At 50.3% G+C, this 14,613-nt stretch overlaps 1 protein-coding gene across 2 annotated transcripts in view; it reads right to left on the bottom strand.

Moving 5' to 3' along the window:
• The window catches only part of LRP5 (LDL receptor related protein 5), a 125,577-nt gene that overhangs the window by 71,149 nt on the left and 39,815 nt on the right, over window positions 1–14,613 (bottom strand). For both annotated transcript variants that reach the window (XM_070457758.1, XM_070457759.1), the window contains exons 3-4: window positions 9,231–9,428; window positions 492–688 (exon numbers count right to left, since the gene is read on the bottom strand). In XM_070457758.1, coding sequence (XP_070313859.1) covers window positions 492–688; window positions 9,231–9,428 — 395 coding nt within the window. The remainder of the gene's footprint in view (window positions 1–491; window positions 689–9,230; window positions 9,429–14,613) is intronic.

Genomic DNA, 14,613 nt, shown 5'->3' with positions numbered 1-14,613 from the left:
CGTGGAGCTCTCCCCAGAAAACAACTTCAGAGAACTCCACCCCTGGGATCCCCCCACTCTTAAATTCCAAGTTGGGACCTTCAACAGCATCAAGGCCCGGACCCACCCCTCCACCCTCTGTGGTTCACATGGAAACTGGTGGAGGTCCCCATAAAAGCAGGTGGTGGTCCTTGAAGGAGCGGGTGAACGCAAGTCCCTGGCTCTGCCTGTCACAGGGGCTTTTCACCATCAGAGACCCCTCCACAACCCCATGGGGAGCCCAGACTGAGAACTCAGACCTGGAGCAGATTTTATATGAGTAAGTATGTAACCTCCACTGGGCCTTGAAAACAGGGCAACCTTCCTTGGAAATCCTTTTGCCACCCCTGAGGACAGCCCTGCCCAAAGCAGCCCCCGTGCCAGCTCTGCAGAGGGACCTCCCCCAGTCTGCTCCCTCCCCAGGAGAAGACACCAGCCTCCCACACTCAGCCCCAACCCACCCCCTGACTTACAATAAGGCTGCCGCTCAGGGCTGAGCACTTGAATATCCATGGGCGAGTAGAGAGCGCTAAGGATCTCCTTCCTCTTGTCTCCAGTCCTCTTGTTACAGGCGTGGATGGAGCGGGTCTGCCAGTCCGTCCAGTACAGGGTGTCTCCGGAGAGCGTCAGGGCAAAGGGGTGTGTCAGACTGCCCTCCACGACCTTCTGCCTGCAGGGGCGGGTAGAGAAGCCATTCGGGGTGTCCCCATTGCACTCCCTTTTTTGTAAGCCTTCCATCATCACTGCTGACCCATCAACACCACACTGGATCATGGAGCAGTGATGGAGCAGCCTGAGACCCCAGCATCCCAGGAACCCTCCATCAGGCTGCACCTTCCAGACCCAGCCCACCTCCCACCACCCCTGGCAGTGACATGGGAGCCCTGCACACACAACTGCTCCCCGTCCAAGCTGATTCTAGAATAGGGGATGCCGGCAAAATACCCCACAAGGAAGAAACACGGAAGAGAAGTGGCAAGCAAGAAGCCACACCTGGTGATAACATACAGATGACAAGCACACCTGTCCTGCCCTGGTGCTTTAACAGCTTAGTAAAAACCAGACCAAAAGCAACTTGCTCTTTCCTCTGAAACCAATCATTTATTTACCAAAGCAAATTAAACTTGCATTAATGTGAAAATTTAAAAAAGTATTCTCTGTATATTTAGGGCATCACAGGTGGCTCAGTGATAAAGAATCCGCCTGCCAATACAGGAGACGCAGGAGATGTGGGTTCGATCCCTGGTTCAGGAAGATCCCCTGGAGAAGGGAATGCAACCCACTCCAATATTCTTGCCTGGGAAATCCCATGGACAGAGGAGCCTGGCGGGCTACAGTCCATGGGCTCTCAGAAAGTCGGACATGACTGAGTGACTGAGCATTTAGAGGGGCAGGGGAAAAGAGTTCTGTGCATTTATAAAACCCAGCAACAAGAACTTGTTTTTTAGTGAAATTATGGATGCTGGTAAGAGAATCGTAATTCACACAGCTGGTAGCATGCGATTATCTGCTTTAATGACTCTCAGCCCACTTGGAGGGGGTAGGAGCTGTGGGTGGGCGGTCACCAGCATGTCCTCAGCCCCGGGTACAGCACCCAGGAGAGGGCAATACTCGAGAGGCATCACTGACCGAAGACCGTACACTCATGCTCAGTGTCGATCTGACCCGACATTGCCTCTTCCCTGTTTTTCTCGCCGCACCACGCGGCATGTGGGATCTTTGTTCCCCAACCAGGGATCAAACCCAAGCTCCCTGCGGTCAAGTACACAGTCCTAACCACTGGATTGCCAGAGAAGTCCCTTCCCCATTTTCTTGATGTCACTTTTTAAAGCAATTTATTGAATACAAAGGATCATTAGAGAATGTGTTCAGTCATTAAGCCGTGTCCGACTCTTTCACCATTCCAAGGACTGTAGCCGGCCAAGTTCCTCTGTCCATGGGGTTTCCCAGGCAAGAATACTAGAGTGGGTTGCCATTTTCTTCTCCAGGGGATCTTCCCGACCCAGGGATCAAACCTGCGTCTCCTGCACTGCCGGCGGATTCTTTACCATCTGAGCCACCAGGGAAGCCCTCGTGAGAGAATATATTCCAACAACCAGACAACCGAGAGGAAGTGGATAAACACCGAGAACCACACAGTCTTCCACGAGTGAACCATGAAGAAACAGAATCTGAACAGACCAATAACTGGTAACAAAATTGAGTTAGTAATCAATAAACTCTCCCCAAACAGAAGTCCAGATTCAAATGGTTTCATAGGTGAATTCTACCAAATATTTAAAGAAGAGTTAATACCTGTCCCTCTCCAATTATTCCCAAAAATAGAAGAGGAAGCAGAGAATAGTTATCACCAAAAAGACAAGAAACAACGATGTTGGCAGGGACGTAGAAAAAAGAGAAATCCTCCTGCACTGTTGGTGTGGATGTAAACTGGTACAGCCACTATGGAAAACAGTATCAAGCTTCCTCAAAAGACTAAAGATAAAATACAGCAATTCCATATCTGAATAACTTCCCTAAGAAAATGAAAACACAAACTTGAAAAGATATAAGTATCCCTGTGTTCACTGCAACTGTGATTATAATGGCCAATGTATGGAAGCAACCGGTGTCCATAGACAGATGAACTGAGTGAATAAAGAAAAGATGGTGTGTGTGTGTGTGTGTGTGTGTGAATAAAATCCAGCAGAATACTACTCAGCCATAAAAATAATGAAATCTTGTCACTTGTGGCACCATGAATGGACCTGGAGAGTATTATGCAAACTGAAAAAAAGGTCAGAGAGAGAAAAGCAAATACCATATGATTTTCTTGACATGTGAATTCCAGAAGACAAAAGGGAAACAGACCCATAGATATAGAGAACAAACAGGTGGTTGCCAGAGGGCAGGGGGTGGGGAAACAAATGAAATAGATGGAGGAGATAAGAGGTACAAACTTCTAGCTACAAGATAAATCAGTCATGGGGATTTATGTAATGTACACATAAGGAATATGGTCAATAATACCATAATGAGTTTGCTTGGGGATAGATGGTTAACTGTTCTTGCTGTGATCATTTCATAATTGAATCACTATGTTTTACACCTGAAACGAATACAGTAATATTCTATGCTAATTATAACTCAATAAAAAATAATAAAAGCCCAAACTCGTAGATACAGAGAATAGACTAGCCACTGCCAGGGTTGGGGTGGTGGGTGAAATAGATGGAAGAGATTAAAACACACCAATTTCCAGATTTAAGGTAAGTCAGTCCTGGGGCTGCAATGTACAGCATGGTGACTACAGTTAACAATATTGTGTAAATTTACAAGTTGCCAAGACAACAGACCTTGTAAGTTATCATCACACGGGAAAAAACTGTAACTACGTATAGGAATAGAACTGGACGTGGAACAACAGACTGGTTCCAAATAGGAAAAGGCTGTATATTGTCACCCTGCTTATTTAACTTATAGGCAGAGTACATCATGAGAAACGCTGGGCTGGAGGAAGCACAAGCTGGAATCAAGATTGCCAGGAGAAATATCAATAACCTCAGATATGCAGATGACACCACCCTTATGGCAGAAAGTGAAGAAGAACTAAAGAGCCTCTTGATGAAAGTGAAAGAGGAGAGTGAAAAAGTTGGCTTAAAGCTCAACATTCAGAAAACTAGGATCATGGCATCTGGTCCCATCACTTCATGGCAAGCAGATGGGGAAACAGTGAAACAGTGGCTGATTTTATTTTTCTGGGCTCCAAAATCACTGCAGATGGTAACTGCAACCATGAAATTAACAGACGCTTGCTCCTTGGAAGAAAAGTTATGACCAATCTACACAGCATATTAAAAAGCAGAGACATTGCTTTGCCAATAAAGGTCTGTCTAGTCAAGGCTATAGTTTTTCCAGTGGTCATGTACGAATGTGAGAGTTGGACTGTAAAGAAAGGTGAGTGACGAAGAATTGATGCTTTTGAACTGTGGTGTTGGAGAAGACTCTAGAGAGTCCCTTGGACTGCAAGGAGATCTAACCAGTCCATCCTAAAGGAAATCAGTCCTGGGTGTTCACTGGAAGGACTGATGTTGAAGCTGAAACTCCAATACTCTGGCTACCTGATGTGAAGAGCTGACTCATTTGAAAAGACCCTGATGCTGGTTAAGATTGAGGGCAGGAGGAGAAGGGGACAACAGAGGATGAGATGGTTGGATGGCATTACCGACTCAATAGACATGAGTTTGGTTAAGCTCCGGAAGTTGGTCATGGACAGGGAGGCCTGGCGTGCTGCGATTCATGGGGTCACAAAGAGTCGGACACGACTGAGCGACTGAACTGAACTGACTGATAGGGATAGGCGTTAACTAAACTTTTTATGGTCATCATTTTGCAGTATATATGTACAAGGGGGAAAAAATGTAACTATGTAATAAGGGTAGATGTTAACTAAACAACCAAACTTATCATGGTCATCATTTTACAATATACAGGTACAAGGGGAATAAAATGTAACTATGTGATAAGGATAGATGTTAACTAAACAACCAAACTTATTGTGGTCATCATTTTGCAACATACACGTGTAACAAATCACAGTGTCATACACCCAAAATGAACATAATTGTATATGCCAATTTTATCTCAATAAAAACCAAAACCGAACAAACAAAAAAAAATGTCTTGAGGTGAAATTCACATAACACAAACTAACCATTTCAAAGTGAATAATTCAGGGCCACGTAGCACATTCACAACGTTGGGCAACCACCACCTCCAGCAACTTCCCAAACATTCCCATCCCCATAGGAAAACCCCGAACACACCAAGCAATTAATCCTCACCTCCTCAACTCCCCGCCCCCACAGCGCCTGCTGACACCAGTCTGATTTCTGTCCCTAAGGACTGGCCTGCTCTTGACTTTCCGAATAAACGGAGTCACACAATATGTGGTCTTTGGTGTCCAGTCTCTTTTAGGAGCAGCATGTCTTCAAGGCCATCTGTGGCGCGTTGTCTATCTGTGCTTCATTCCTATGTTATGGGTGAGCAATACTCTGCGGCACAGATGTGACACACCTTTTGTATCCATCTAGCATTCATCCACTGGTGGGCATCTGAGTTGTCTCCACCTTTCGGCTATTATGGATGGTCCTGCTATGGATATTCATGTACACGCATTTATTTCAATTCTGATTTTCAATTCTTTTGCAGGTATAAACCTAGAAGTGCTTCCCAGGTGGCTCAGTGGTACAGAATGAGTCTGCCAATGCAGGAGACACAGGAGATGCGGGTTCAATCCTGGGTCAGGAAGATCCCCTGGAACAGGAAACGGCAACCCGCTCCAGTATTCTTGCCTGGAACATCCCATGGACAGAGGAGCCTGGCGGGCTACAGTCCACAGGATCTCAAAGAGCTGGATAGGACTGAGCACACAGGCCCAACTCAGCAGCAACATAAACCTAGGAGCGGAATTGCTGGATCCTACGATAACTCAATGTTCACACCCCGGGGAACCATGAAACTGCTTTCCATGACGGCACTGAGAAGCCAGAGGCCCATCACTTCTCAGGAATGTTTCGCCTCCTGGAGCCCTGCCTCAGCTGGAGGCCACCCCACGAAGCCAGTGCCAGACTCAGCTCACTTCACCCACCCTCACTGCTCCTTTCAGGATGCCCCGGGCCCCTGGATGCAACTCCACCCACACCCCCTCTGCCTCCCGGGAACATCCTGAGCACACCTGCCTTCACTGAGGGCTTACTGTGTCCAGACACCGCGCACAAAAGAGTCAGACCCTGTGAATGCCTCCGGGAAGCACCATTACAGTCCCCAAAGCCCATCCCAGGCCCCAGGGCTCAGAGCAGTGAAGCAACCCAGTCACGGTCATGACCACGAGAGAGGCCTGGCAGGTCCGTCTGCTCCAGGGCTTACCCTGTTTACCAGGAGGTCATGTGCCATCTGAATAGTCCTGGGCACATCCATAATGAGTACTGACCATCTGCAGAGCCAGAAAAATCAGGTAGGTAGAAGAGAGGCTGAAAGGGGGCCCCGGAGTCACAGTGCCTCACTTCCAGCCTTGGCTCTGACTAGCTGTGTGGCCTTGGGCAAGCTCAAGTCCCTCTCTGTAGACCATCATAAGAGGGGGTCATAATAGCAGACACAAGGCTTCCCAGGTAGTGCCAGTGGTTAAAAAAAAAAAAAAACCCTCCTGCCAATGCAGGAGACACAAGAGACATGAGTTCAAACCTTAGGTTGGGAAGATCCCCTGGAGGAGGAAATAGCAACCCACTCCAGTGTTCTTGCCTGGAGAATTCCATGGACAGAGGAGGCTGGAGGGCTACAGTTCATGGGGTCGCAGAGTCAGACATGACTGAGCACAGGCATACTAGACAGCAAACACTTCACAGGGTGGGTATGAGGGTGAAATGAACTGACAGATGTCCAGGAAAACACCAATGTTATACAAGGGTCAGCCGTCACATCACCACGTTGCCACCATATCCTCACCACCATCATGTCATCACCACAGTCATCACCTTCATCACCACCATCAACACCACCACAGTCATCACCTTCATCACCACCATCAACACCACCACAGTCATCACCTTCATCACCACCATCAACATCACCACAGTCATCACCTTCATCACCTTCATCATCACCATCAGCACCTTCATCAATACCATCATCACCATCATTACCACCATCATCACCTTCATCACCACCATCATCACCACCATGTCATCACCACCATCATCACCTTCATCATCACCATCATGTCATCATCACCATCATGACCTTCATCAGCACCATCAGCACCTTCATCACCACCATCATCACCTTCCTCAATACCATCATCACCATCATCACCACCATCATCAGCACCATCATCACCGTCATCACCTTCATCACCACCATCATCACCACCTTCATCAATACCATCATCACCTTCATCACCACCATGTCATCACCACCATCATCACCTTCATCATCACCATCATGTCATCATTACCATCATGACCTTCACCATCACCATCATCACCTTCATCAATACCATCATCACCTTCATCAATACCATCATCACCTTCATCACCACCATGTCATCACCACCATCATCACCTTCATCATCACCATCATGTCATCATTACCATCATGACCTTCATCATCACCATCATCACCTTCATCAATACCATCAACACCATCATCACCACCATCAACAGCACCACAGTCATCACCTTCATCACCACCATCAACACCCACAGTCATCACCTTCATCACCACCATCAACAACACCACAGTCATCACCTTCATCACCACCATGTCATCACCACCATCATCACCTTCATCATCACCATCATGTCATCATTACCATCATGACCTTCATCATCACCATCATCACCTTCATCAATACCATCATCACCTTCATCACCACCATGTCATTACCACCATCATCACCTTCATCATCACCATCATGTCATCATTACCATCATCACCTTCATCACCACCATCATCACCTTCATCACCACCATCATCACCATCATCACCTTCATCAATACCATCATCACCACCATTATCACCTTCATCACCACCATCATCACCATCATCACCACCACCATCACCTTCATCACCACCATCATCACCTTCATCAATACCATCATCACCACCATTATCACCTTCATCACCACCATCATCACCTTCATCACCACCATCATCACCGTCACATCATCCAGCCGCCACCTCCATCAACATCACCATCAACACCATCATCATCATCACTACCACCACCACCATCACCACGAATATCACTACCACCACCACTACCATGATTTAAATGCCACCATCATCCTCACTGCCCCTCATCACACCCCCTTGAGCAGGGCACTCCCACCCGCAGCCTCTGTAGACTCTACTGCTCACCCTTCATAACTGCCTGGATCACTCAGTTCTCCAAGGACCTCGGTTCCCCAGGCCACCAAACCTCAAACAGGCCCCAGGCCAGGCTGTGATCCAAGGACAACGGGAGGGAACGTTTCAGATCAGCTGGGGCACATGGCTCAGCTCTAAGATGCCCAAGAGGCACTGAGGCTTCCGGCCGACAGCCAGGAGAGTGACCTTAGAGGTGGGTCTTCCAGCCACAGTCCTGCCTTCAGTGACCGAAGCCCCAGCTGGGAGCTTGGCTATAACCTCGGAATACACTCAGAGCCAGAACCCCCCAGCTAAACCCCTCCTAAATCCAGACGCCCCCAGAAGCCTGTTCGATGCTTCAGGCCGCCAGGGTCTGGGGTACTTTGTTACACAGCGGCAGATGATCACGGCACATGGCCTGGATAAAACGTGGCAAGGCTGCCTCCTCTTCACATCTGCTCCAGCTGGCGTCTGCCTGTGTCTGCAGAGGTGCGGCTGCTGCATCGCCCCATGCAGTGTCACCACAACCCTGAGCACCCACACACTGCCCGCCTGGCCCAGGAGCCCCACCAGTGTAGGGTCAGGGTCTGTTCAAGCGGGAGAAGTCCCAGGACCTGGCACAGAGCCAGCAGGCAGGAAGTCAGTGAATAAACCACCCTTGACCTGTAAGGGCGGGCAGGCGGGCAGGGGGCAGGTGCAGGGGGTTTCCCACATGTAAAATGTCATGAAGCATTTTAAGCTGTTAAGGTGACCAGCTGACCAGCAAGCCCTAACAGCAATTACCAACAAAGACAACATCCTTTTCATTCATTCAGCCTATTTTATTGAGCACCTACTATACGTAAGGCCCTCTAGCCAGACAGGAATGCAGTGAACAAAATTCTGGCCACGCTTCTGCCTCCAGAAACTCAGTGCTGGGGGGAGGAATGTGTGCAGAGAAGTCATCACACCCCATCAACTCCAGGGCCTGAGTCCACAATCGCTTATCTGCAATACTGAAACCCAAAAAACTCTGAAATTTGAAAGTGCTTTGGTGGAAAAACCTGAATGTGGACGAGAAGTTTTTTATTGCCTTTTCCATCCCACTTAGAATGAACCTTCTACATTTTGCCATAAAACAGATACAGGTGCCTCCCGAGACCCCGCTCGGGTGGGATGTCAGATATGGTGCTCACACCATTACTGATCTCTGTTCTGAGGAGGCCTGCATGCTGAGGCCCCCAGGGTTTCAGATGCAAGACCACTGGCCTGAGTTGAGAAGGGTCAACCAGTGCGCAGAGGGGACTGACGGGCCGGAGATGAGGGGAGGGCCCGGAGCCGGGACTTACCGGAAGGAGCCGTCCAGGTTGGCGCGGTGGATGAAGCTGAGCTTGGCGTCGGCCCAGTACAGCTTCTGCTCCTCCAGGTCGATGGTCAGCCCGTTGGGCCAGTAAATGTCCGAGTCCACGATGATCTTCCGGGTGCTGCCATCCATCCCTGCCCGCTCGATCCGAGGCGTCTCTCCCCAGTCTGTCCAGTACATATACCTACGAGGATAGAAAGCTTGCTTTTGTTTGGTTTTTCTTTCCTGTCTACATGAATGCAAGCATATGAAACAGAGACGATGAATCTGCCCGGAAATCTCACCCACTGTTTAGGCCATGGGATATTATTACTTCTGATTTACTTTCAAGCAATTAGTGCTACATATGTTTTTTTTGTCCAGGAAGCTTATGGGTTCTTAGTTCCCCAACCAGGGATTGAACCCACACCTTTGGCAATGAAAGTGTGGAATCCCCACTAACATATTATTTATTAATCAAAGCTGGATAATGAAATATCCTTGTTTCCACTTGTTCTCATTGAGCAGTATCTTCTGAGCACTCTCTTCTTCTTACTAAAAGGAATCTTTCTTGTTCTTTCAAGGGGAATTTTGTTGTTGTTTGGTCGCTAAGTCACATCTAACTCTTTTGCAAGCCTGTGGACTACAAACAAGATTGCTGGGAGAAATATTAACTTCAGAAATACAGATGACACCACACTTATAGCAGAAAGCAAAGAAGAACTAAAGAGCCTCTTGATGAAAGTGAAAGAGGAGAGTGAAAGAGTTGGCTTAAAACTCAACATTCAGAAAACTAAGATCAAGGCATCTGGTCCCATCACTTCATGGCAAATAGATGGGGAAACAATGGAAACAGTGACAGACTTTATTTTGGGGGCTCCAAAATCACTGCAGATGGTGACTGCAGCCATGAAATTAAAAGACGCTTATTCCTTGGAAGGAAAGTTATGACCAACCTAGACAGCGTATTAAAATGCAGAGACATTACTTTGCCAACAAAGGTCCATAAAATCACAGCTTTGGTTTTTCCAGTAGTCATGTATGGACGTGAGAGTTGGACTATAAAGAAAGCTGAGCACCGAAGAATTGATGCTTTTGAACTGTGGTGTTGAAGACTCTTGAGAGTCCCTTGGACTGCAAGGAGATCCAACCAGTCCATCCTAAAGGAAATCAGTCCTGAATATTCATTGGAAGGACTGATGTTGAAGCTGAAACTCCAATACTCTGGCCACCTGATGTGAAGAACTGACTCATTGGAAAAGATCCTGATGCTGGGAAAGACTGAAGGCGGAAGGAGAAGAGGATGACAGATGATGATATGGTTGGATGGCATTGCTGACTCAATGGACATGAGTTTGAGTTGATGGACAGGGAAGCCTGGTGTGCTGCAGTCCATGAGTGACTTAACTGACTGACTGGACTATAACCCACCAGGCTCCATAAGTTATTTAAGTGATTCCACACTGAACGTTTGCAGTTGTTTCTGATTTCTTGCTCCTACGAAAATGCCGTAAATGAACAATGTATAATGGAATGTTACTGTGCACTGAAAATAAATGAGCTATTGAGCTGTGAAAAGACACGGAGCAACACGAGATGCATATTAGTTAAGTGAAAGAGGCGTGAAATGTCTGCATGCTCTGGTTCCCGCACAGGACGCTCTGTTGAAGACAAAACTATGGAGACAGTAAAGAGATCAGGGGCTGCTCTGAGCTTGGGAGGGACAAATGAGTGGAACGCAGAGGATCTGTAGGGCAGTGAAATGATTCTACAGGATAATACGGGGCTTTCCCTGGCAGCTCAGTCAATAAAGAATCTACCTGCAGTGCAGGAGACCCGAGTTCGATCCCTGGGTTGGGAAGATCTCCTGGAGAAGGGAATGGCAACCCACTCCAGTCTTCCTGCCTGGGAAATCCTATGGACAGAGGAGCCTGGCGGGCTACAGTTCATGGGGTCGCAAGAGTTCGACAGGAAATTAGCGAAGGACTAAACCACCCACCACCACAGGATAACACAATGGTGGACTGCTGCTGCTAAGTCGCTCAGTCGTGTCCGACTCGCAGCGACCCCATGGACGCAGCCCACCAGGCTCCTCCGCCCACGGGATTTTCTAGGCAAGAGTACTGGAGTGGGGTGCCATTGCCTTCTCCGACAATGGTGGACATGTAACATTAAATCTCTGTCAAAAGCCATTAAATGTTCATGGATATGTGGGACCTCTCTTTATACCCCCCCCCATTTTTTCTGTGAACCTAAAACTGCTTAAAAAAAAAATAAAGTCTGTTGGAACTTTCTAGGTGATCCAGTGGTTAAGATTCTGCACTTCCATCACAGGGGGCTAAGATCCCACATGCCTGTTTTATTTTGGTGTGGCCAAAATAAACAAATTATAAACATCTCAGTTATTCCAAGGTGGGCTGTGGGTGATTCTGCTCTGCTTAACCATGATCTCAGGGTCTCCAGCCAGAATCTATTGCCTCTGTAGATGCTTCCTTATTTGATGTCCCACCATGAGAGCGGAGATAATACGCATGCATCTCGGGTGACGGGTTCAAACTCCATCAGGGCCCAGCTGTTCTAGCGGGATGCCCACTCCATGAGGCCCTTCAGTGGAGAGCAGAGGGGACCCACCAGCCTGGAGGGCACGCATCTCCTGGGTTCTCGGTCCCTTCAGCTGTGGGTCAGTCAGAGGACACAAAGGGGCAGACCTGTTCTCTGTCCATCAGCGTCTCTCCACAGTGGAGGGGGCACAGTGGAGGGGGCACAGTGGAGGGGGCACAGTGGAGGGGCACAGTGGAGTGGGCACAGTGGAGGGGCACAGTGGGGGGGGAACAGTGGAGGGGGAACAGTGGAGGGGGCGCAGTGGAGGGGGAACAGGGCCTGGATTCCCCTCGAAGGGCCCTCTTCCCCATGAGACTCCCCAGCTGCTGTGGTTGCCCCCACACCCCCTTTGGGGGCAGCACAGAAGAGTCTTGGGCAATCAGCAAACCCCACTATCCTCGGCCTTAGAGGCTGCTTTAGAAACAAATGATTGGTTTACACTGGGCAAACGGGCGTCAGTCTGGAAGGGGTGGCTCCGAAGAGCCACCTGTCTTGTTGTGGGGGGGGGGACGGGCAGTCAGGGAGGAAGCTCAAGCCCAGACAGGGACCGGAGAGGCTGTGGGACACCGGGAGTGACAACAGGTGACTTCACGGGCATCCTAGTTCCCTGGACCATGGGCTTCCCTTTCAGCTGCTTCTATTACCAATCAAGCTCCTCCCCCGCCCCCCGGCTCTCACCTCCACAACTTCAGAGGTAAAACCTCACCACAAACCCTGTGCTGCCGATCACCAGGGACCAGCGAAGACGGCAGGAGCTTTGGGGAGACCAGGCCCAGCTTTGCCCTCTGGGGGTCTCTGTCCAGCGGGAGAGAGAAAACGACATGCACACGGCTGCCATTCCCCCAAGACGGAGCTCTGAGGACCACCCCCATCTGTGGGGCCAAGTGAGGGGGTCATGTCGGAGCTGGTGCTGCTGGATTGTGACAGATGATGAGAATGAGCTTGCGGGGGCTTCACGTGCAGCGAGGGGCCAGCCATACCCCGCGGTCACAAGCTCCCTTGTTCTCCAGCCCCGTGGGGACAGAGAACTCAGAACACCTCTCCAAAAAGCCTCTTATGCACACTTCTTTGCATCTAGCAAGAAGTGACGCAGTTGTCATTCAGTCCCTAAGTCGTGTCCGACTGTCTGCGATCCCATGGACTGCAGCACGCCAGGCTTCCCAGTCCTTCACCTTCCTCCTGAGTTTGCTCAAACTCATGTCCACTGAGTCAGTGACGCCATCCAATCATCTCATCCTCTGTCACCCCTTCACCTCCTGCCCTCAGTCTTTCCCAGCATCAGGGCAGGGTCATTTCCAAGAGTCGCCTCTTCATATCAGGTGGTCAAAGTATCAGAGCTTCAGCTTCAGCATCAATCCTTCCAATGAATATTCAGGGTTGATTTCCTTTAGGACGGACTGGTTTGATCTCCTTGTAGTCCAAAGGGACTCTCAAGAGTCTTCTCCAGCACCACAACTCAAATGCAGGGAGAGCAGGAATTACTATTCCAGCGGGACAAGGGAGAAAACTGAGGCTCTAAAAGGGTGCTGTGTGCTGGTCACAGGCTCCAGGAGGAGTGGTTTTCTCGTTGGGGCCAAGGCCTGTCCACCTTGGGACACATGGCCCTATGCCCGCCTGGGGCGGTAGTGAACCTCTCCTGGCCCCTGAGACTCACAGGTGCCCTCGGCCAGCTGCAAAGGCTCCCGCAGGCCTGGTGCAGGTGACTTTCCCTCCCTGCATGTTTCCCACCCCCAGCAGCCTGGAACGAGCCCAGCCTCCGGCCGCCCAGCTGCCCAGAAGGTATCAGGAGAATAAATCTCAGAGCCCTCCACTCGTGCCCTCCCCAAAGGCTCCTCGGAGGCCAGCGGGAAAGGCCGGAAAAAGTGCAGGCTCAGGACCTCCGCGAGGAGCATAATTCAAATTCCTTCCCCCGGGTTTCATAACAGAGGCCGGCTGGTTTCCTTAAATGGGGAACTCGCGGGCCGCCCCGCTCCCAGAGCCCGGCTGGTGCGGACGTGCTCGTGCCGGGCCTGGACGCTGCCAGAGGCCCCGCCAAGTTCCACGGAGGAGCAGTGACTTCCGAGGCCGAGCACTGCAGCTGGGCTCAGCGCAGAGGGCCGCGGCTGGTGCGGTTGTGGTCGGGTCTTATTTTAGGGAAGGGCCATTTTGCATTTTAAAGAGGGGGTTGGGTTTCAGCCTGGCTTCAGCCGGAGACCCAGGAGCCACCGCAGCCCCTGGTGGGCTGGTACAGGCGTGGGCCCCACCGCCCGCCCCCGCGCAGGGCCAATGTCCCCCCAGCCCCAGGGCCTCAGGGCCAGAGAGGCCTGCTCTGCCCCCCACGTGGGCACCTGATGCTGGTGGTGGAGGTGCCTGGCCTGGGCACTGCACTGTGCCACTGCTGAAACGGCCCAAGTCCAGTCCCTGGGGTCTGCGGGCCCTTCTGCCTGTGGGGCTCTTGGTCACGTGCAGCCTGGGGTGGACATTAGGACTGAGGACCCTCCTAATGACATCTGGGGCAGTATCCCTTCATCAGAGGAGGGACCCCAGTTGTGAGGCAGAAAGAGGACATCACAAGAGGACACAGGGAGATGGGAGAGCCTCCCACGGGGCTGGGGGAGGTGGTGAGGCCCCCTGCAGCCTCACACCTGTGGCCGGGGTGGAGAAAGAAACCCACTGTCCCAGGACTCAGCTCAAGCTCACACCAAGGGCCACCACCAGGCCAGTGTTTAGCAAGGTTGGGATGCTGCCTATGGTTCCTCTGCACCAGCCTAGAGTCCTCCCCTGCTGGGCAGTGGTGCTTAAGAAGATAA

This window comes from Odocoileus virginianus, chromosome 28, assembly GCF_023699985.2.
Source record: "Odocoileus virginianus isolate 20LAN1187 ecotype Illinois chromosome 28, Ovbor_1.2, whole genome shotgun sequence".
In the NCBI taxonomy this organism is placed as follows: Eukaryota; Metazoa; Chordata; class Mammalia; order Artiodactyla; family Cervidae; genus Odocoileus; species Odocoileus virginianus.
Note: the sequence above shows the minus strand (reverse complement) of the source record. Positions and strands in the feature narration are given on the sequence as shown.